At 37.4% G+C, this 21,863-nt stretch overlaps 2 protein-coding genes and 1 long non-coding RNA gene across 4 annotated transcripts; all 3 read right to left on the reverse strand.

The window, feature by feature from the left end:
- Positions 1–2,208: 2,208 nt before the first annotated feature.
- LOC18448628 (2-alkenal reductase (NADP(+)-dependent)) lies at positions 2,209–3,734 on the reverse strand. The gene is given in 4 exon segments (XM_088870913.1): positions 2,209–2,703; positions 2,851–2,918; positions 2,985–3,157; positions 3,319–3,734. Coding segments are annotated over 4 exon segments (807 nt in total). The 5' UTR covers positions 3,506–3,734; the 3' UTR covers positions 2,209–2,324.
- Positions 3,735–6,591: 2,857 nt separating this feature from the next.
- On the reverse strand, positions 6,592–9,152 carry LOC148781867 (uncharacterized). The gene is made up of 2 exons (XR_016057381.1): positions 9,092–9,152; positions 6,592–7,156 (listed from the first exon to the last, which is right to left on the reverse strand). It is a non-coding gene; the product is annotated as an uncharacterized LOC148781867 (long non-coding RNA).
- A 138-nt stretch (positions 9,153–9,290) lies between these two features.
- LOC18448626 (2-alkenal reductase (NADP(+)-dependent)) lies at positions 9,291–20,082 on the reverse strand. Of its 2 annotated transcripts, XM_006858687.4 has the most exons (5): positions 19,549–20,082; positions 11,832–12,009; positions 10,671–10,837; positions 10,252–10,334; positions 9,291–9,749 (listed from the first exon to the last, which is right to left on the reverse strand). In XM_006858687.4, the coding sequence occupies exons 1-5, from the start codon at positions 19,768–19,770 to the stop codon at positions 9,371–9,373; spliced, it is 1,029 nt and encodes a 342-aa protein (XP_006858749.2). In that variant the 5' UTR covers positions 19,771–20,082; the 3' UTR covers positions 9,291–9,370. The 2 variants fall into 2 exon arrangements, with proteins under 2 accessions (XP_006858749.2, XP_088725399.1); XM_088869273.1 differs by lacking the exon at positions 11,832–12,009.
- Positions 20,083–21,863: the final 1,781 nt, after the last annotated feature.

Below are 21,863 nucleotides of genomic sequence, written 5' to 3' on the forward strand. Positions count from 1 at the left end.
ATTCAAAACTATTAATTTAGATCTGAATCACTCATTATAAGGAACCAAAGGTCCAAAAGTATTGGTTTTGGATTGCCCAATGTAAGGAATCAAGCTAATCCAAACTATTAGTTCTGAATGCTCATTGTAACAATTCAAAGCAGTTTGGAACTAGTATTTCTGTACAGCTAGTTATAAGAAATCAAAGTAGCTTGGAACTATTAGTTTTGAAGTAAAGAATTGAGTGAGCAATTCGAAACTCTACTGGGGATATCTCAGGAAAAAAAAAAAATCAAACGAGCATAAATATAAAAAACAACACAAAAAAGAAAGTGTTTTGAGAGCAGGAGAGAGGATGGAAAGAATTTTTGCTTGATTCCTTGTCAAAAGAGCAAATGGAATCCATGAAGAGAGAGAAAATGGTGAATGAGATGAGAACTTGCAGACCGAAAATGGAAAAATAGCTTTGTACATTCAAAGCCTCAAGGTCACAAGAAATGTGAAGGTTATTTAGTCTTTGACCCTTCTAGTACTTTCGATATGACCATGGATTACACCATTGTCATGTATGTAACCTAGGGGGCAACATAATACCCCTACTATCTTCATATGTAGTTTGGTAGTTTTATTTATTTTACATTATTTTATTATATATCTCTTACAAACAAATGATGGTGATAAGTAAGGACTTGTCAAACCTCATCTTAATCTAATATTTGCCGATCTTTCTTTTTTGTTGTTAAGTGTTAACTTTTTTTGGCTATTTTTTATATAAACACAACTCCACCATTGCTGGTCTCGAGACTCGATGAGAAAGAAAGCTAGTATTGTTAGGTTGGCTGCTAGAGAAAAACTTTTACCACATCCCTATCTTGAATATTGATTTAATGTTATATGCCATGGTAGGGCATTCCTTGTACATTAAGGGTATGATCCTTGATAGAAGCTGGTCTCAAATAATTAGAATAATGCTCAAATGATAATAATGTTTTTGTAACCACATATCCTCTTCATCTGGGCAAATGTCTAGAAAAACTCAAAAAAAAAAAAAAAAAACCTAAAATTCTTCCTTAAAAGACTTTTTTTTTTTTTTGGTGAAAAAGTAGTATATTTGTTTTGAAAAATTATAAACTGCGACCAATCTATATTTGGTGCATGAAGGTCATAATTAGAAGAAGTTTTGCAATATCAACTACTTGATTCAGGCGTATCATTCTACTTGACTCCATGTAGGGATTGGTTCTATAAGTACCAACCATGTGATGAGGGTATTGTTCATACATAAAGTAATGACTCCTGTTAAATAGTAGAAGTTGGAGATGTGAGAATCAAAATGTTCAATAAAGTCACATGCACAATCCTAGGTGTCAGACATGTTACAAATCCTAAAAAGAGTCTCTCACTTTTAGAAAAAAATTGTTGAGAAAAATTTCTAATTTATCGGTAAAAATAGATATCTGAAAGTTCAAATGGAGCACTAGTGCTTGCAAAAGGAGAGTTAGCAAACAATTTGTGCAGGCTTATTTGAAAAACAATTTTAGGAGAGCCCAATACTGCAAAGGTGAACTTTGTCATAACATGACATTTACATTATAGTCAAACTGCAAAGGTGAACTTTGTCATAACATGACATTTACATTATAGTCAAATGAGTGACCATAAAATACCTTTTTAAGCTCTAAACAAGTGCTAAGCATCTATTTGACATGTTATAATTTGTGTTTACTACATTTTACTAGCACTCCACCAACCATTAAATGTAAGCAAATAATGGTTATATTGTCATTCCTTGCAAATAATGGTTATGTTGTCATTCCTCAAAACTAACTTATTGTTAGAAAATATCTCAAAATCAAGAAAAATAACACAATAGGAGGATGAAATTTTGATCGTTATTTTTATGGGACAAAATGGCAATCTTGGATTTTAGACTGAAATTGGCTCTAAAGCCTCAATCAAAGTATTATCTCCAAATTAGAAAATGAAAATTTACACAAATTTCAAGTCCTAGCTTAGAAATAATTAATTCAGGCACATAAGACTGATTGCTCTAAAACAAACACCATCTGAAGAACATTTGAAATTATATCAACTTCAAAGCAAAATTCAAACTTTTAACTCAAAAGCAAAAGTCATGGCCTAACCTCCAAAACAGAACAACACACAACAACACATAAAAGCTCATATACTAGGCCATTACCACATGGACAAAACCGACACATAGGGCTCACATACAATTCTTAACCTAAACTACGCATGCATAGTACCAATGTACCAAGCCCTTACATGAAGAGATATAATAACAACACTATCTTTTTGCTATGTGACAACAGTAACCACATGCATTATTCGTGAGCAATGAGGACTACTTGTTTGCCGACATTCTTGCCTTTGAAGAGTCCAATAAGAGCCGATGGAGGGTTCTCGAGACCTTCTACAATGTCTTCAACATAAACTATCTTCCTTTCCTTGATGAGCTTAATAGTGAACTCTAGGAATTGAGGGTACAAGTGCCAATGATCAAGTACCATGAACCCTTTCCTTACGAGGCGCTTCGATACAAGGCAAAAGAGGTTGTGTACCCCTTTTGGCTTGTCTCTATTGTATTGAGAGATCGTTCCACAAACCACAATTCGGCCATGGTCTCTCATGTTTAAAAGCACAGCATCAAGCATGGCTCCACCAACATTATCAAAATAGATGTCTATGCATTTAGGAAAGTACCTGATAAAGAGAGATTGACAAGCCATCCAATTTCACATCTAATGAATGGGAATGGTTGTGACCTCTATATACAAAGATAAATGGTCTCTTTGTAGACAATCCCCCTGTTATAATATGACGACGTCAATTATGAAAAAGTTTGCATACCTTTTCAATGCAGCAGCCAAGTCAGGCTCTTCTTTATAATTGAGAGCTTCATTAAACTTAAACTTGGACTTCTCACTCTCATTTAAGATTAACAGTAAAATTATGTCTCGTTTTAATGGTGGAGAAAAAAAAACTTAATAGCAGCTTACCTTTTCTTTGGAGCCAGCACTACCAACAACTATTGATTTAACGAATTGGGCAACCAGTTGGCCGACTGCTCCTGATGCTGCCGAGACAAATACACGTTCTCCTTTTTTAGGGTAAAAAATCTCAAAAAATCCTACATATGCTACCATCCCAGGCATACCTACAAAACAATATGCCACAAGAAAAGATCTTTAATATTCTTGTCTCCAAACAAGATGATTCTCAACTACCAAAAATTAATAAGGAAATTTCTCTCTCTCTCTCTCTCTCACACACACACACACACATAAGAAAATAAAATTCACTGTAATCCATGAAAACAGAGGAAGTTGTTAAGGAGAAGAGCACTTACAGAGCCAGGCTGGTACTCAGTGAAACAGGTTGACATTTCTTGTTTGGTCATTTTAAGCCTCATGTAAGGGTCACAAGAGAGGTACATATTCTTTACTAAAACAGCCCTTGAGCCTTCTGGTACTTTGATTTTAATGGTACTTGACACAATTTCCATGTCTGTCTTACATAGTTCTTCAAGATGATCTGCCTGTTACGCACCTCCTCTCCGACTGCCATTTCCTCTCAGAAAAAAAAAAAACTGTGAGGTTGGTGTTTCTCTCTCTAAAAGCAATACCCAGTTTCTCTGAGCCTCCTCTCTCTACCTCTCTCTAAGAAACGAACTCCAATCTCTCTCTCTCTAAAGACCAATACCCAATTCCTCTGAGCCTTCTCTCTCTCTCTCACGATATAACTCGAGCTCTTCGACTCTCTCTCTCTCTATTTATCGCCTGTCATTCTCTCTCTAGAACCACTGCCTCCATTTGGACAAAGAGACGTGTTCATATATTAGAGTCGCCAAACCATGCAGAAAATGCCCAAAAAATATATATTAAATATAGGAAATATCTCTTTACCGATCATCTGTCGGCTTCTTTCGAGGTGGCTGGATAAATTTTCATGTTTTTTAATACATTATTTACGGATTTAAAATTGTTAAAAAAATTATTTTTATACTTTTAAAAAAAATAATTTGATAGGGCTGCACCCAATCAAAAAATAAATCTTCACCTTATAACTCATTGAATATGGTGAATCATCTCGACTTGAACATTATGGTTGGCAAAAAAATAAGATTTTAAATTTTAAAAATAACATATATTATAACAAATTACCTAGACTACAAATTTTACCATAAAAAATAAATATTCATATATTCAAAAGATCTATATTATTTTTTTAATTTTAAAATTTATATTAGGTATTAAAAATTTACTTTAAAACAATTATAAAAAATTTTGTTGCCGCAATTGCGTGCCAAGCGTTACGTTGGTACGAGGTGAGACTTTATTTTATTTTGATAGAGCCGAGGCCTTATGAAAACTTTATCCTTTGTTCGTTGCAAACAAAGAAAAGTAATTGGCCAAGTGGCTTATGATTTCATTAATGCACGCTTGGACTAGAAGAAGGGATCTCGCTTTCCATCGTTTCAAAAAGAGCATGTATACTATGTTCCCGCAGGAGCAACCTATTTATTTGCTCCTTTGGGTACAAATGAACCCAGAAGATTTTTTTTCCTTATATAAAAGTTTGGGATCCATTAAAATATCAATAGTGATTGTTTTTGCAAAAACGGAGTTATATTTTGAGCTCTTTAATACTTAAATCTTGTTGTCCCAAAGTTAGACATCATCTGATTTTGGAATTTTATTGCTTTTAAGGTTTGTCGAATTTATAAATAAAAATAAAAATTTAAATAATCTCCAGGTCATTGAGAATATACTCCTCAAATTGGGATCCCAAAAATACCTCTGGCGTAGTTTTTGCCTAAGGAGCAATGAGCACTTTGCTCCTATGGGAGCATGAAATCATTTGGCATGAAAGTGTACGCTAATTTGATTTTTATTCTTGGGCATTCTCCCATGCACGTTACTGATTGCGTGAGGTTGGAGCCCATAGAAGGTGCATACTGTTGGCATGGAATCGGAACCAGCTGACACATAAGCAAACGAGAGAAAGAAACGTATCACACAGTGAGTACAAGACAAATATTTAGTACTTAAAACTAAATACTTATCCTTCAAGGATGATAGATCTAGAGGATATTTTTGACTCACAAGACTAGTATTTTTAAAGAAAATAAGGGTTTTCGGTTTGATTGGTCGGACTGTGAACTAGTGCATTGATCGATTTTTTCAAAAAAAAAAAAAAAAAAAATATTTTTGATAAAGATCTAAAATTATTAAAAATCAATGTTTGACTGATTTTAGCTAACTAAACTATCCAGTTTTGACTAGTTGACTAACTAAACAAAGTTGTACGACTTTTTCTATAGTACATTCATATTTCTTGCGGTTAAAAAACCTTCTAAGTTGTTCCTTTACCCCAGGGATTTATTGTATAATATGATCCTAAAGGAGCAATGTATACGCGCTCCTGAGTTTCTCTTCTTATAAGAGCATGTATATTATACTCCCGCAGGAGCATATCGCCATATATCCTTTTGGCGAAAAATGAATTTGGAGAATTTGTTATATCTAAATTCAAGGAACTGCCTAAAAATCACTAGAGAATTATTTTTAAAAGAGAAAATTTGAGATTGGAGTTTTCTAATACTGAGATCTCACCTTCAAAAAATTAGACGGTTTCTGTTCAATCTTGAGACATTTTTTAAAGTGCATAGTGCGAATTGGAATTTTCTTTTTGAGGTTAATCTATTTTGAAGAGGTTACATCCCCATAAATTGGAATCCTAAAACAGCTACACAGAACCAAACAACAGTTACTAAAAATGAATAGGAAATCTAGATAAGTTACAGAACAGGATATCAAAAATCAGGTTTCTGATAACCCAAGTTGCCAGTCCCCAGAGTTCCAAGCATCATCAAACCTTATATTAGTCAAATTTTAGTTGTTTCCCATATTGGGGAAAAGCTTAATAGTTTCATCGCCTTTATCTCAAGTAGGAAAACTAGCAAAGTCTTCCCAGTATCATTGTCTACAATATACAAAAGTAACCATATAACTCATTTTCAGGGCCAAAAGTACTTAATTTCATCTAAATTTCAAGTCCCTCATTGTTTAAATAATACGTGGACGTGTTATCTGAAAAGCTAATTTTGATAATAGCATTTGTACCACTCACTGACTTGGCCAAAATGTAACAAAAATCCATTGGAAATTTCAACTAGTTATAGTCGCATGGCAGTAAAGAAGCATACTGCAATACCCCTCACCTATTTCACCTCTAAAGAAGTGCTAAGTATCTGTATATTATGGTATCATGTGGTTTCCTACATTTTACTAACACTCCTCTGACAAATAGATAACAAATAATAGTTCTGTGGTCATTCCTAACAATTGATTGACAGAAAATACCTCAAAGTGAAGAAAAACAAGATAATAAAACGATAACATTTTGATCCTTATCTTTTGGTTGTCAAAATGGCAATATTGGATTTTACACTCAAATTGGCTAGAAAACCACAATCAAATTTTTTATTGCCTTTAAATTAGAAAATGAAAATTTAGGCAAATTTCAAGTCCTAATTTAAAGGCACAAACTGATTGCTCTAAAACAAACAATCTATGAAGAAAGTTTCAATTTATAACAACTTTAGGCTCATATTCAAACTTTAAACCAAAAAAAGATGGCTTAATATCTAGGACAGAACCAACACATAGAGGCTCATATCCTAAGCCTTACACATGGACAACACCAACTTATAGACGCTCATATACTAGCATTAACCCCAATTACACATGCACAATATCAGTACATCTAGCCTTTACATGAAGAGATATAGTATCACCATTTTCTCTTTGCTAATGTAACCATATACATTATTCGCAAGCAACTACAACTACTTGATTGCCAACATTCTTGCCAATCAAGAGACCAATAAGGGCCGAGGGTGCATTCTCAAGACCTTATACAATGTCTTCAACATAAACTATCTTCCCTTTGAAGTACCACGAATCCTTCCATTCAAACGCTCTTCATTAGAAGGCAAAAGAGGTTGTGCACACCTTCTGGCTTTCCTTGGTTGTATTGAGCAATCAATCCATAGGCTAAGATTCGGCTGTGGTTTCTCATGTTTAAAAGCACGGCATCAAGCATAGCTCCACCGACGTTCTCAAAGTAGATGTCTATGCCTTAAGGAAAGTACCTGTCAGAGATATCAACAATGAGATTTGATCTTTATTCATTCTAATTTGATCTTTAGTCCTAGTTCTTAAGGTTGTCCAAATGTCGATTCATATCCCATGCTTACTAATGAAAGAGAAGCCATAATTCACTCCCGAGACAGATTGGGAGAGGATAGTAGTTTAAGTTTCGGAAAAAGGTTGTGTAGGCTTTCTGAGGGTTGAAGCCTTTTATGGATGATGTTTTGTCAAGTACTTCATTTTCGTTTATTTTTTGATAAGTAATTTGGCTTAGATGGTTAGAAAGGCTTTATATTGAGAGAGGAAATAAAGGAAGCCATATTCAGCTTGAGCACAGACAAAGCTCCAATGGTAAAAATCCATCATCTCAAGGCTTTATGTAGGCTTTTTTGAGTATTTTACCATGAACTGTAAAATGGTACTGGGGGTTAATGCAATATACATAACCATTCAAAAGAAGAAGAAAAAAAAAAAGTTAATGCAATGTACATTTTATTGACTCTTAACACTTAGGTCATACTGATTGCTATTTATGCAGACAACTTATCCACAACTTGGTCCAGTGGGGAGACTTTGAATCACAATAATTGGCATGGCTACCACTCATTTGAAGATTGTAGTGGTCCAGTGGGGAGACTTTGAATCACAATAATTGGTATGGCTACTAAGATTGTAGTCATTGTAGAGATTACATGGTATTGAGAGAGGAATTTTATAAAATATGAATGCAGGCTTTTCCAATAATACAACTCTAATCAGGATCATTTTAACGTCAGGCGTGTTTAGTCATTGGGCAAAGGGAAAATCAAAATTACCCTCTTGGATGGGTGTGATCTGTATGGGCTGAGTATGTTATCCAGACACTTCAATTCGACACTTAAATTCTTGCTGAAGTATCGCATGCCAACAAACTTTGACAACAACATCCAAATGTGATAAATTTGTATACATATACATTAAAAGTTATTATCTTGTTGTAAAGTAATATCCATATGGACATGTCTTGCCCTGTTGGCTTTTAGGCCAAAGCACTAAGACACTTTGACATGCATCAGATTCAGACAACTGAGTATGTATCTAGGATAGGGGGCGCCGTAGATTTAATTCTCCCGAAAGACCGCTATCAACAAAATAAATGTGGGTGAAACGACACAATCGCCCCCATACAATGGAATAATGTGTCATTTTCCATTGGTAAATTAGAAACATAGACAGCCCCAACAGCACTAACCCTAGAAAGTTAGGGTAAAGAATATCCTAAACTGTTGAAGTACAATCAAACTAAAGATCTAGAAATGCATCTAAATACATCTATTGGATTTCACACCCAATGGCTAAAAGTGATTATTACCTCTATACCAAAAATCATGGTAGACAAACCCTTTTATTTCATAGTGTTTTGGAAAGTGCTGTATGATGGGAAGTATGTTTTATCTTATTTGTAGATAGAGAAGTAATGTGTTTATTTATCTCATATCGAAGATGTGGATGAAGGAAGTGATTGCCTAAGTATGTGGATATCTTGTTCATTGTGTTCTAAGTACCACATGGAGAGAAGGCCTATGCTGAGCATATATAATGTGCAGACATACAGGCGTGTGTGTTTGGCTCATGGCTATATCATAACTTACCGCAACGAGCATAGCCAACTGTAGATTACAGTAACATCCCAATAATGTGCACTTTGGGTCAACTTGCATAGATTTGGTGGATGGTTGTGTTTCACATAATGTGCGCCACAGATAACAGTAGATGGGTTGAGATTTGGAAGTGATTTGTTTAATCATGCTTTATATATCATTTTTATATTTTATTAGATTTTTTTATATTTTATTTTATTTTCTTAACACTTTTTCGACTGCCTGAGACTTGCCCGGTTAGGCCGGAACTGCTTCCGGCTCCATGACCAGTTAACCATTCCGATTGGATTTTTTTACCTTGGCCCCAGTGCTAAACCATCAGATGATCTCTATCGTGTCAGCCATGATCGTGGCCCTGTTGAAGAAAGCAACGGCCAATTATTTTTCTTTAACCAGACAAGATTTTCTCATTTTTGTGGCTAACTTTATTTTTTGGCTTCAAAGTTAACCACAAGATAGTTTCATATTTCTATTTTATGGGAATTAGTAGGCAAAGTTAAAAAAACTCAGAATTTTCTCATCTGGATATGTTTAGTACAATACAAATACAAATAAGAAAGAAATACACACAGAGAGTCATTCATGAGCAACCCGAACAACCTGCTTGCCGACATTCTTTCCCGAGAACAACCCAACAAAGGCCGAAGGCCCGCTCTCGAGACCTTCATTCATGTCTTCTACATAAACAATTTTACCCTCCTTGAAGTAATTGATAATGGCTTCAGTAAACTGAGGATATAAATGCAGATAATCAGATTGCAAGAAGCCTTGCACCTTAACGCGCCTCATAATGACGGAATACAAGTTATAGACTCCTTCTGTTGAAGAGAGAGATTGCTGAGAGATCATCCCGCAAATGGCAATCCGGCCGTGGTCTCGCATATTTAGCAGGGCGGCATCAAGCATGGTTCCACCCACATTGTCGAAGTAGATGTCAATGCCTTGAGGGAAGTACCTGAAAATTTAGAGAGGAAAACTTACTAGAACTTTTCAGTTATCAAAAAAAAAATTTGTTAGAACTTTCCTGGTGTTTTAATGTGGTGAATGATAGAAAGCTAGAACGATGATTTTGCCTTTCAACCAATAAGAAGAAAGTTCAACTGGTTCTAATGACACTTCTCTGTTCTGCAACAACCTTTTCGTATCAATGTTTGCTCATGCAAAAAAAAAACGTGGTTTAACCCTCTCTCTCTCTCTCTCTCTCTTCCATTATTTTGAATTTGCTAAGATGCAGCATGAGCAAGTATAGAAGCCATAATAACCCTAGTAACCTTGGTATTTTGTTGAATCCTTTTCATGAATTGGAAATAAAATTACTTAAACTTGGGTACTTCTATTAATAATTTAAATATTTATTAAATAAGTATCAGAATTTCTGAATACACCCATCTCATGTCATCTCCCACAAGTTGCAGGCAATTCCGGTGTAACAGAAAATGTCAATCACAAGGACTGACCTTCTCAAGGCAGCATTAAGGTCCGACTCCACTTTGTAATTGAAAGCTTCATCAAAACCAAATTTGTTCTTCAAAAGATCAACCTGAAATTTCAGAGTGAATTTGGGAGTCATGTTGTACACACATACACACACACATAGGAGCATTCCATTGATTCATTTTTCTTTTACAAATCTTATTGTTGAGTCTTATGGAACAATATGGTCATAAGGATCATCATCATCCAATCAATGGGTAGGATGGTGATAGGGAGATAGTGGGATGTACCAATGAATTCATGAAATGTACTCTCCCTCCATCAATGTCCAACCCATTGATCGGACCGTGGTGACAATATTGTTATCATGATCATAGTACTCTCTGTGTAACTACATCCATTCATTTGGTTCTATAAGATTATTGATTCATGTCTTCCTCACCTTCTCCTTTGATCCTGCACTCCCAACAACATAACAGCCATGTAACTTGGCCAACTGCCCAACAAGCTGACCAACTGCCCCTGATGCAGCAGAGACGAAAGCAAACTCACCCTTTTGGGGGGAGCATACTTCATAAAACCCGGCATATGCCGTGAATCCAGGCATACCTGTAAATTTAAAGGAAAACTTAGCTTCTTATAGTGCATTTAGTCAATACTTAAAGAAACAAACACTACATGAAAAATATGGACATAAGACAAATATAATTGCCACTTTCAATAAAAATATTTCATTGACATTGCGTTATTAATTACGCCAGTAATGGTATAAGAGTAACCAGTGACAATACGAGTATTGATAAAAACAATAAAAGACCATGCATGGGAACACACTAAAGATGAAAGAATACAATCTCATATGAAATGAAGGCTCAAGGCATGATTTATAATCCTCAGAACGTAGAACTGAAAACTCTGTTTCACAAGCATATTATAGCAGAAACCATATTTGAAAATGTCAAGGCATGATAGACACAGACGCTGATAATTAAGTGCAAAACTGTGTAGATGGATGACAACAGAAAAAACACAAGATGGGAGACAACAAAAGAGGACATGAGATCATAAATGGTTGGGGTTGGGAGTTATAGAGATTGTATATAGGAATCAATTTAGAGAAAGAAGAAGGCAGGCAATTCAAGAAGATAAATAGTGAGTTATTTTCAGTTAAAAGTGCAATTAGGGAGGGCAGCTGTAACTTTATATTTGCCTTTCTTTGTGAAGATCAAATAGACACTTCTTGCATAAATACAAAGAAAGACATTTATCTCTTCTGTAATGTCAAACATTTGAGAACTACTTTTTCAGGAACAAGAAATGCAAGTTCAAGAAATTTTCCCATCCCATCTTCCCTTGACTTCCTTTTTTTAGGCATCAACCCCTTTCTACCATGTTAAGAGTTCCAAACAATATTATGTGTTATTTTAACCCAACAATGCACCAGAGTAAACATTCTCCTTTAAGGTAAAGTAAATCATGATTACATTCTAACTACATGCAAAAAGCTTCACATGAAGTTAAGGACATGACTTCATCAAAAGTGAGGAGCGAAAGGAGTATTTTCTTGAGCTATCAATGAATCTCTGTAAGGGAAGGAACATACCCAGAAGACCCAAGTAATATGAAAGTGGAAGACCCCTTGGATCTATTTTACGCAATCGATCAGGTTTCTCTATCAAACTGTACTCTTCCCAACCAGTCATACCAGTCACAATGTCACCCACTTGAAAATTAGGGTGATCACTCTCCACAACTTTAGATATACCAAAGCCCTCAATAACCTTCAAAAAGAACAAGAGGCATCAAAAAGAACAAGAGGCAATAAGTCTTTTATTTTTATTTGGGTGGATACGTTATGTTACAAGGGTAGAGAATCTCTGTCACACTCAGATTCCAAAAATCCATTTCACAAACCTAAATTCTGCCTATGTGAGGCATTTGTACAAGACCGTACATCACATACGTGTGTACACGTATTTATTTATAGGGAAATTTATCAAAATACCCAAAAGCGATTAACTATTCAACATTTTCCCCATTTGCATCTATTCCAATGGATGCTCATGTATCTTTTGACGGGCATTTTGAAATTAATTAAAAAAATATGGGTAGAATGTTAAATAGTTTCTCTCATGGCTATTTACATAAATTCCCGTTATTTATATAATTCATTTGTGACTTTTAAAAAAAAAAAATTTAACTAAGAAATTGCTATTATAGTAAATCAATTGGGGTAGCTGGATGAGACTAAGCCAACTTTTAGACTCTTTTTTTCCCACAATTGTTGAAGAAAGCACTATTTGGTAGAAATTTGTTGTTTTCCAAGTTTAGGACAGATTTGGCATTTCCTATTTTGTTAGGACTCTCCCAAGATTTCCTATTTTGTTTGGAGCCATACCCGGACCCGTATTGGATTTGGTCATCCGGCCTCGGTCCATTGCCACCCCTAGTTAGGATTTATAGTTGTCTATAATAATATCATTTACTTTTGGTACAAGGACGTCACAAAAATACTTAGTTGTAAGATGTCAAATATGACAACTACAAGGGTGTCACAGAGTTTGAGAAATTTATTTTGAACTTTGAGCCCGATTGATAGCACACATCTAAACACCCAATTAGAAATCTAAAGGGCTAGAAAGCAAGAGAGAGAAAAAGAGATTTGAGGTGTGAGGTTTGATAGTTGTCAATGGAGAGAGTCATCAAAGATAGAGATGGTGACTCTCAATCGCTGTTTTTGTCGGTGAACTTTGATTTGGCTCAGGGTTTGCTATCTCAAGCCAAATTTCCAGTAGTTGGTTCCTTTTCTCCTCCTGCTAATGACATCTTTGGTTGAGTGATTGGGCCAAATGGGGATGGGGTCTGGAATACTTGCCTGAAGTGAAAGTGGTGGGGGAGAATAGGATAGTGCTTTTGCTTAGAACTAAAGAGGACATGTTGGCTGCTTTAGAAAATTGTTTTGTCAAGGTAAGAGGTCAACTTCTATCGTTGGATCAGTGGAAACCATGCTCTCATGTGTCGTACATGAGTAAGGAAATGCTTTGGATTAAACTTTGGGGTATACCGATCCATGCATGGAGTGTCGATATCATTAGAAAGCTGGCCAACACCTGTGGAGAATTCTGCAATATAGATCATGAATCTTTCAAAGGCTCTGAACTCAGATTTGTTAGGGTCAGACTTTGGAAGTTGAAAGGTATGCTCATTCCTAACTTGGTCAAGCTGAAAGTGGGCCAATAATTCTTTGCAATTAAAGTAACTTATGAAGGTGAGCAGGAGACCAAGAAGCCAGAAGTTCAGCCCATGTGTAAGGTAGTGAATGATTGGGTAGAGGTTGTTCGTAATCGTAAGGGTGGTAATCAGAGGAAGGAGCAGAGGTCAATTTCTGCCAGAAAGGGTGATCGGATTAGACACCGGCGAGCAAAGGAAAATAGACGGCTGGAGAAGAATAGACTTGGTCATCGGTGTAGATTCAAAATTTTCAAAATTGTTAAAAGATGGATTCCTATTGGTTGTTTTCCGGAATACACAGAGGGTTTTTCATAAAACAAGAAGGTAGAGCTGAATAATTCAGTCAGGGATGATGTTATGGTGGTTCACGAAACTGTGGATGCTCCTGCGGGATTACCAGTGATAAGGACTTTCAAAGAGGGTAATCGCGGCAGAGACGGCTCGCCAGGTGGCTCTATTAGCCGTTCCAATACGATAATTATGGCGGCATTGGAAACGTCCACCTTGATCAGGGAGGAGATTTGCAGCGATATGGACAAGACGGATGATCCAGGGGGAAAGATTTCCTAATCTTCTAAAGGGAGTTTTTCAGGTTTTTCCCAAATAAGCTGACCAGGAAGGGGAGAACACTTCTTCTTGGTTCTTGCTTTTCTGCAGGCTGTCTTCAGGCAGTGCTCAGGTAGGCCTCTCTGGCTGCAGGGGTTGTGGTTTGTGCTTCAGAAGATGTATCCCCTCCACTATTGTAGTGCGGCAAGGAAGGGCTTGAATGCTCAAGAAAGGCCTTCTTTCAATCCTTCGGAGATTGAACCCATGGCCATTATCGTGCTGGATCTTAAAGAGCTAGACCCTGGGGCTAATAACCAGCTAGAGGAAGGGGAGATTGAGATGGAGAATGAGATGGTAGATGATGCTTCTAATGAAGAAGAGAACAGAGATGCCCATGAGGAGATGGATGATTTTGATCCAGCGCTGGCGGTGGTTGAGGTGGAAGTTTCTCCTCCCCTGAACGTTATTCACCAAGATATGGAGATGCCCTTGCTTCAAATTGTTGCAGAAGAAGAGCAAGATGATGATAGAGCTGTTGAAATAGCTGTTGCGCTCAGTGTTGGTGTTGTTGTTTCCAAAGTGGGTGTTACGGAGGATACTTTAGGGAAGGCTGATGAAAGTAGGTGTGAGGGTAAGGTCATTGAAGGACAAGTATCGAAGATGGTTGATGATATGGGAATGAATTTTGAAATCCCTAAAGGTGTATTTTTAAAGATATAATTGAGAAGAACAAGGCGAAGAAAGCTAAGAAAAGTGACATTTCAGGGAAGAAGGTTGTTAATGATGCTGCTAAGACAGTGGCAAAATTAACAGGAAAGTCTAAGAAAGTTAGGGGTGTTAAGGCAAGCCGGACTTTGGCAAGATTGATGGCTCGTGGGATTTCTTTGGGAGAGGATGCAGGTCAAGCAGTTGTCCACCCGGAGGCTCCAATGCTGGAAATCAGTCGTGATTCCTCATCTTCGTCCTCTGATGCTGCAGCTATGGAGGAGGCTCTACCGCTCGAAGAGTTGTATTTTGGACCGCTCTGGGAGGGTACAAGTTTCTCTTCTCTTCCCCCCTTTTAAATGTTCATAATATCGTGGAATGTACAGGGTCTGCGGGAATCCAGACAAAAGAATGATGTTAAATTCTTAGTCAGTAAGTATAGGCCTACAATACTTATTTTACAAGAGACCAACCTCCCTGGACCCACTGTTTCTAGGGTCCGGGAAGTTTGGGGCTCTGGGTCTGTAGCGTTTTAGGTATTGACTCAGTAGGGGCTTCGGGTGGCTTGTGGGTTTTATGGGATCCTACGGTGCTTCAATCTTTTCAATCTATAATGAGGGATAATTTTTTGCTTGTGGGTTTCATGTGCCCGGGCCTGGGTTTTTGTTGGGGGTTAATGAACGTTTATGGGCCTCATATCCCAGCACTGAAAGAGCGCTTCATTAAGGATATGAATGGTATTTTGGCTGAAATTAACTATCCTGTTTGCATTGGGGGGGGGACTTCAATTTTATCCGTTGGCCTGAAGAGGCCTCTTATGGGGGTGCAATTAACTTTGGTATGAGGCTCTTCAATCATTTTTTATTGAGAGACATTCTTTTTAGCCAATTTCTAGTACGGTTTTTACATGTTCAAATGGTAGTTCTACCAACTTGCCTATGTTGAAACTGGATCGTTTCTTGATTTCGGATGAATGGTCAGAGGTATTTCCTTTGCTCACGGTGAGGGCCTTACCGAGATTGTCCTCCGATCATACTCCAAGTATGCTGAGCTCGAGTAACTTTTGTGGGGGGATTAGACCTTTCAGATTATAGATTGGGTGGCTTCAGGAGCAGGCTGTTTGTGACATTATGAAAAGTACATGGGTAAATACTATTACTTATGGCTCTTTAAACTTCCAATTACACAAAAAGTTACTGAATATCAAACATAAACTGATTCAATGAAAGAAAGGTAATGAGCATAATGTGAATCATAGAAGTGACGAGGTTTTGATGGAGATTGAAGCTATTGATAACAATATCCAGTCTTTGGGTGTGTTATCTGAGGAGGTACTGCAGGAAAAAAGCAGTAAGTTGAAAGCATTGAGGATCTTCGTAGGCTGGAGGAGGTGTATTGGAAGCAAAGGTCTAGAAACAAATGGCTTAAAGAAGGTGACCTCAACACAAAGTTTTTTCACTCGATTGCGAGTGCCCAAAGAAGGCATAATGACCTTTCGAGTTTGAAAATCCAGGGGGTAGACTCGGAGAATAGTAGTGAGATGGGAGAGGCTATTAATGGGCACTTCAAAAAAGCTTTCTCATCTGAGGTGTGTTGTACCCCTAGATTGTCCCGGGTGCCTTTCAAAGTGCTATCCTTAACACAGAGAAATAGGGTTGAAGGAGATACCAATATGGATGAGCTCAAAAGAGCAGTCTTTTCTCTGCCAGGTGATAAGTCACCTGGGTCAGATGGCTTCCCTTTAGTGTTTTTCCACACTTTTTGGGATTTGGTGGCAGGTGAATTGCTCGAAATGGTGAGGAGTTTTTTATGTAGAGGAGAGATATTTAAAGGTGTGAATTCAACTTTCATAGCCTTAATTCCCAAGAAATCAGTAATTACAAATTTGGGTGACATCCGACCTATAAGCCTGCGCTCAAGCTTATATAAAATAGTGGTCGAGCTTATATAAAATAGTGGCCAAGGTTTTAGCTGAAAGGCTGAAACTGGTGTTACCTTGGGTCATCTCAGATTATCAAAGGATAGGTTGATTACTGATAGCGTGCTGGTTGTGCAGGAATGTATTCATTCAAAGGTATTGAATAGAGTTCCAGGAGTGGTGATAAAGCTAGATATGAAGAAAGCTTATGATACGGTGGAGCGGGGTAGAATGCTGGAGATAATGAAGGATATGGGATTTGGGGAGAAGTAGAGAAATTGGATTTTTGGATGCCTGTCTTCAGCCCATTTTTCCATCCTTTACATGGGAAGCCCGGCTGGCTTTTTCAATACCTCTAATGGCTTACGTCAAGGTGATCCGCTATCTCCTTTCTTGTTTTCTCTTTATGCAGAGTGTTTTAGCTTACTACTTCGAAATGTGGAAAAAAGGGGTAACTTTTCGAGCTTTAAAATGTCGGATCAAGGACCTAGTGTATCCCACCTTCAATATGCTGCCGACACACTTATACTCTGTAAAGTGGAATGCACCAAGATTAATAATATTGAAACCTTTCTGCAATGTTGTGAGGTGGCAATGGGACTCAAAGTCAACTTTGAAAAGACGTCTGTGATTGGTATTAACTGTGACAATTCCTTGGTTGTCGAGTTGGCTAGTTCTGACTCCTTCCCTATTTATTATCTAGGTATGTCTATCTCTAATGGTAGGCTACCGATGTCTTGCTGGGATAAGATCATTCAAAGAATTCAATTCAAACTTGATCACTGGAAGTATAAGTACTTATCGTTGGGAGGAAGAATAACTCTATTGGGATCTTGTTTGTCAAACCTCCCTATTTATTAGATATCTATCATTCAGATTCCACCGGCTGTGGCGAAGAAAATTGAAAGTATGAAGAGGGACTTTTTGTGGGGTTCCTTTGATGCTGAGATGGTATAGAATTTGCTCGTCAAAAAAGGAAGGGGGCCTGAGAATAAGGAAGATTAGATTGGTAACTCAAGCCCTTCTCTGTAAGTGGTAGAGGAGAAGCTGACATTTCAAGGATCACTTGTGGTATAAGGTATTGGTGGCAAAGTATGGTGTAGATAGATTTGGTATGTGGATTGGGGCTAGGGGTGGGGCAGGAAACTTATCATTTTTTATATTTCGATGCAAAGCTCTTATACATCGTAATATCCGTTGGAGTTTGGGTAGTGGTGTTGATATATCCTTTTGGCACCACAAGTGGATTGGTGAATGCCCCTTAAAAATAGCTTTTCGAGATATTTTTGAAAAAATGGATAACCCTAATGCACTTGTAGCATATCTTTTTGAGTTAAGGGTAATCAAGTGGCTTGGAATATCAATTTCCCCTATAATAGGGTATCCAATAATTTTTACTGTTAGTTGACTACGTTATTGGGAACTCTGGGTCATGTATGTATCCCCAATTCTGCAGATGACGAGATAGTGTGGGAGATTGAGAAAGATGGGATATATATACCCTTCTTTTTCACGATCATTGGAGATGGTCCATGCCTCAAATTGCTCAGATTTGGAAGTGGTCGATTCACATAAGGTCCAAACTTTTGCTTGGTTGGCCGTACAAGATAAGATCTTGACAGTCGACAACCTTATCAAGAGAGGGAAAGTTCTGCTAAATGTACGCCTCATGTGTAAGAATGATAATGAAACAGTTTCGCATCTGTTCCTTCATTGTTCTTTTATTTACAGAATATGGTCCTAGTTTCTCTTAAAGTTAGGGATAAGGATTACTTCGCCAGATTCGATTTTAGGGCTTGTGTTGAACCTTTCCCTGCCTAATTTTTCTCAGACCGGAAAGGCAATTTGGGAAGTGGCTAGAGGGGCAGTATTACGGGAAGTATGGAAAGAAAGGAACAAAAGAACTTTTGAAGGGATTAGTCTACCTATTGATAAGATTTTTTATAAAATCCTCCATTCTTTGTGGTTTTGGCTTTGGGAATCTAAGGAAGGAAGGGGTACTTTAGACCTTTGCTTCTACAGGTCCTGGATAGGGGTAGATCTCTCTGCATCTCTTTCTATCATGTCTATAGGGATGCCAATGATATGGCTGATTACCTAGCCAAAGGGGGGGCTTCATTATCTGGATTTGGGTAGATCTCTCTGCATCTCTTTCTATCATCTCTATAGGGATGCCAATGATGTGGCTGATTACCTAGGGGGGCTTCATTATCTGAGACATTGGTCTCTTCTGATGTAATTGTTTTCCATTAGCACTTAATAAAAGCTGATAATCTTCACCAAAGAAAAAACGAAATCTAAAGGGAGAGAATGATAGAATCTCATAATATCTATAGAGAACTCTATGTATATTGAGGTGTGAAAGAATATAAAGTGATAGAATCTCATAATATCTATAGAGAACTCTCTGTCTATTGATGTGTCAAAGAATATACAGTATAAATATACAGTCTGTAACAGTTATGGTCTTATGAATAAGGACACCTATCAAGAGATAGGTATCAATATGATACATATTCATACTATAACAGAGAGTATAAGTGACTTACTTCTACAAAGGTAAATGCTGTATAAGTGACTTCCTTCTACAAAGTAAATGATCTTACTGTATACTATCTTTTCACGAGTTTTTAGAGAATGACAAATAATTTCATGTAAAAGATTACATTTATTTTTGGAGAAGAAAGCAAAGAATTTTCAGGAAAAAAACTATTCAAATTCTGGTTCACTTTTTAGAGAGAGAAAATTCATTCTCAATTGAGAAAGAGGGAAACAGAGTCCTCAACATGCCAGTCTATGGTAACTGTTTTCTGGTCTCCTTTGTAGAGAGAGAAAGTACCAAGTTTTCGGTTGCTTGGTTAATACTTAGAGAGAGAAATGCGCTCAAAATAAGTAAGAAAGAGGGAAACAGAGGCCTTACAGCTCCAGGCTGAAATGGGGGAATGTAAGACCCATAAAATTCTCTCATCCTTCCTCTCATATAAGGATCACATGAGAGGAACAGATTCTTCACAATCAAAGCTCTGCAACCCTCTGCAACTTTCAGTGAAAGCTTCGAAGTCCTCAATTCCATGTCCGTCTCTTTGGGCAATCCAGTGATGAAGTTCCGAAAGATCACCTGCTTGTTCTGAACCTCTTCCATGGCTTCCAAAACCCTAATTTACAGAAATCGGGGAAAACCGGTTGAATCAACTCTAGCTACAGAGGGGCAAAAGCTAGCTTGTCTGGTTCGCCATGGAAGCGTCGGGTTGGTGGAGAGAGAAGGTAGACGCGCATCTGACGGTCGAGATCACGTGGTGCAAAATAGTTATTAAATCTACCGTCCATTTCAGCTACCTGTCACAGACGGCCATTGAGAGGGTTTGGTGGCAGTAAAAAGAATACTCAAAGCTCATTTTCCTCCAAATTACGACATTAGGATGCAGTTTTTATGACAGCCCTACGCCTTACAAACAAGGGATAAAGTTTCCAGGGCAGAGGCTTTATAAAAACAAAATAAAGCCTGGCCTCAAATCCTCGTCATCAAAGTACTTTTGACAACGGAAATATGCAGGATGGATTTAAATCAATTTCTAATACCGATGATAATTTTTTTCGAGAGAGAGCAATTCAAGAGTATTATTAGAATATCATAAAGTTATATAAAGATAAGAAAGTCAAGAAACTTACAAGATAAAAGACAACCAGAACCGTCATCACAATACCTTCTTTTCGCAAGAGAGTCAGCCAAACTATTTGCCTCCCGATAGGGATAAACAAAGAAAATAGAAAAATCTAAAATTTAAAGCAAGAAAGATCGAAGCTTCCAAGGAACGGCCATCACAATACCTTCTTTCTCAAGAGAATAAGCCAAGCTATTTGCCTCCCGATAGGGATAAACAAAGAAGGTAAAAGAGAGATCCAAAATTTGAAGCAAAAAAGATCGGAGCTTTCAAGGAACCTTCTTTTCTTTGTTGCACCGATTGATGACATTCAATGAGTGCCCTTCAACTATACATGTAGCGCCTAAGAATCTGTCGTTAAAATCTTTACGATTTCAGCATAATTTGTTGAACACTCTCTCAAAGGGCCAACGTAAGTAAACAAAATATTTCCATCACTATCTCTCACAACTCTCCAAAAGGGCCAGCGTAAATAAACAAAATATTTTCGTCACTATCTCTCACAACTCCACCAAAACCTGTCAGCCAAGGATTTCCTAAAGGACTTCCGTCAAAATTTAATTCAAGTACCCCACACGGCGGTGGAGACCACCGTACCTAAGCCTACAATTTCGAATATCCAACTAGAAGACGTTGCAAAAGTTAAACCTAACATCCACTTCCACGATATCCTTCCCCAACTTGGAGATTGATAAAACTCTCAAATAGAGTGTAAAATTTTCTCCATCACTTTAATCCAAGGCAAAGTACTTCCTTAAAAAATACGTCTATTTCTTTCCTTCCAAATTTCCCAAAGAATTATCCCCTTAGTAATTTGCCAAATAACGGAACCAACTTGAGGGAGCGAATGAACAGAAAAGGCACCCAAAATTCCTTTGGTAACAAGAGAAATAAGCAAAGGTACTCGAAGCTGCCCAAAGAACCATTTCCAAATCTCACTAGAGAAAGGGCAATGAAGGAAAAGGTGCGCACCTGTTTCACCATCTTCTTTACACAACAAGCAAACATTAGGCAAGACCTTACCTCTTTTGATAAGATTATCGGTAGTCAAACACCTTGCCTTGAATTGCCAACCACAAAATGAATCTTCAACGGTAAAGGCCATTTCCAGATCACAACAATTTTCAGCACAGACCATCGCCATCGATCATGGAATAATATGTGGTACATAGCTTTAACCGAGAAAGCCCCATCCTTAGATAAATCCCACACCAAATCATCCCTCTGCCATATATGGGATATAGACTTCTTTAAGTGCCACTAGTAAGCCAGAAAATTGGAGGAATAAATCATCTGGGATTCTGTTATAAATAAGGTTAATTTGCCAATCAACCTTATCACCTCTTTTGACAAATAAATCCCGAATGACAGCATTAGGATTGGCTACCTTTTGGAAAACCAAAGGAAATACGTACTTCAAAGGAGAATTATCAAATCATTTATGGTGCCAAAAGGAAATATTTCCCCCATCAGCGATCAACCAGTGAATGTCCCTATGGAGCAGGGGCTTACAAAAGCTAATTGCTTTCCAACATAGAGAAGAATCTCTATTATGGCTGCTCCCACCAACCCA

The sequence above is a fragment of the Amborella trichopoda genome, chromosome 6, assembly GCF_054954075.1.
Source record: "Amborella trichopoda isolate Santa Cruz 75 chromosome 6, AtrichopodaSantaCruz75HAP2 v2.0, whole genome shotgun sequence".
In the NCBI taxonomy this organism is placed as follows: Eukaryota; Viridiplantae; Streptophyta; class Magnoliopsida; order Amborellales; family Amborellaceae; genus Amborella; species Amborella trichopoda.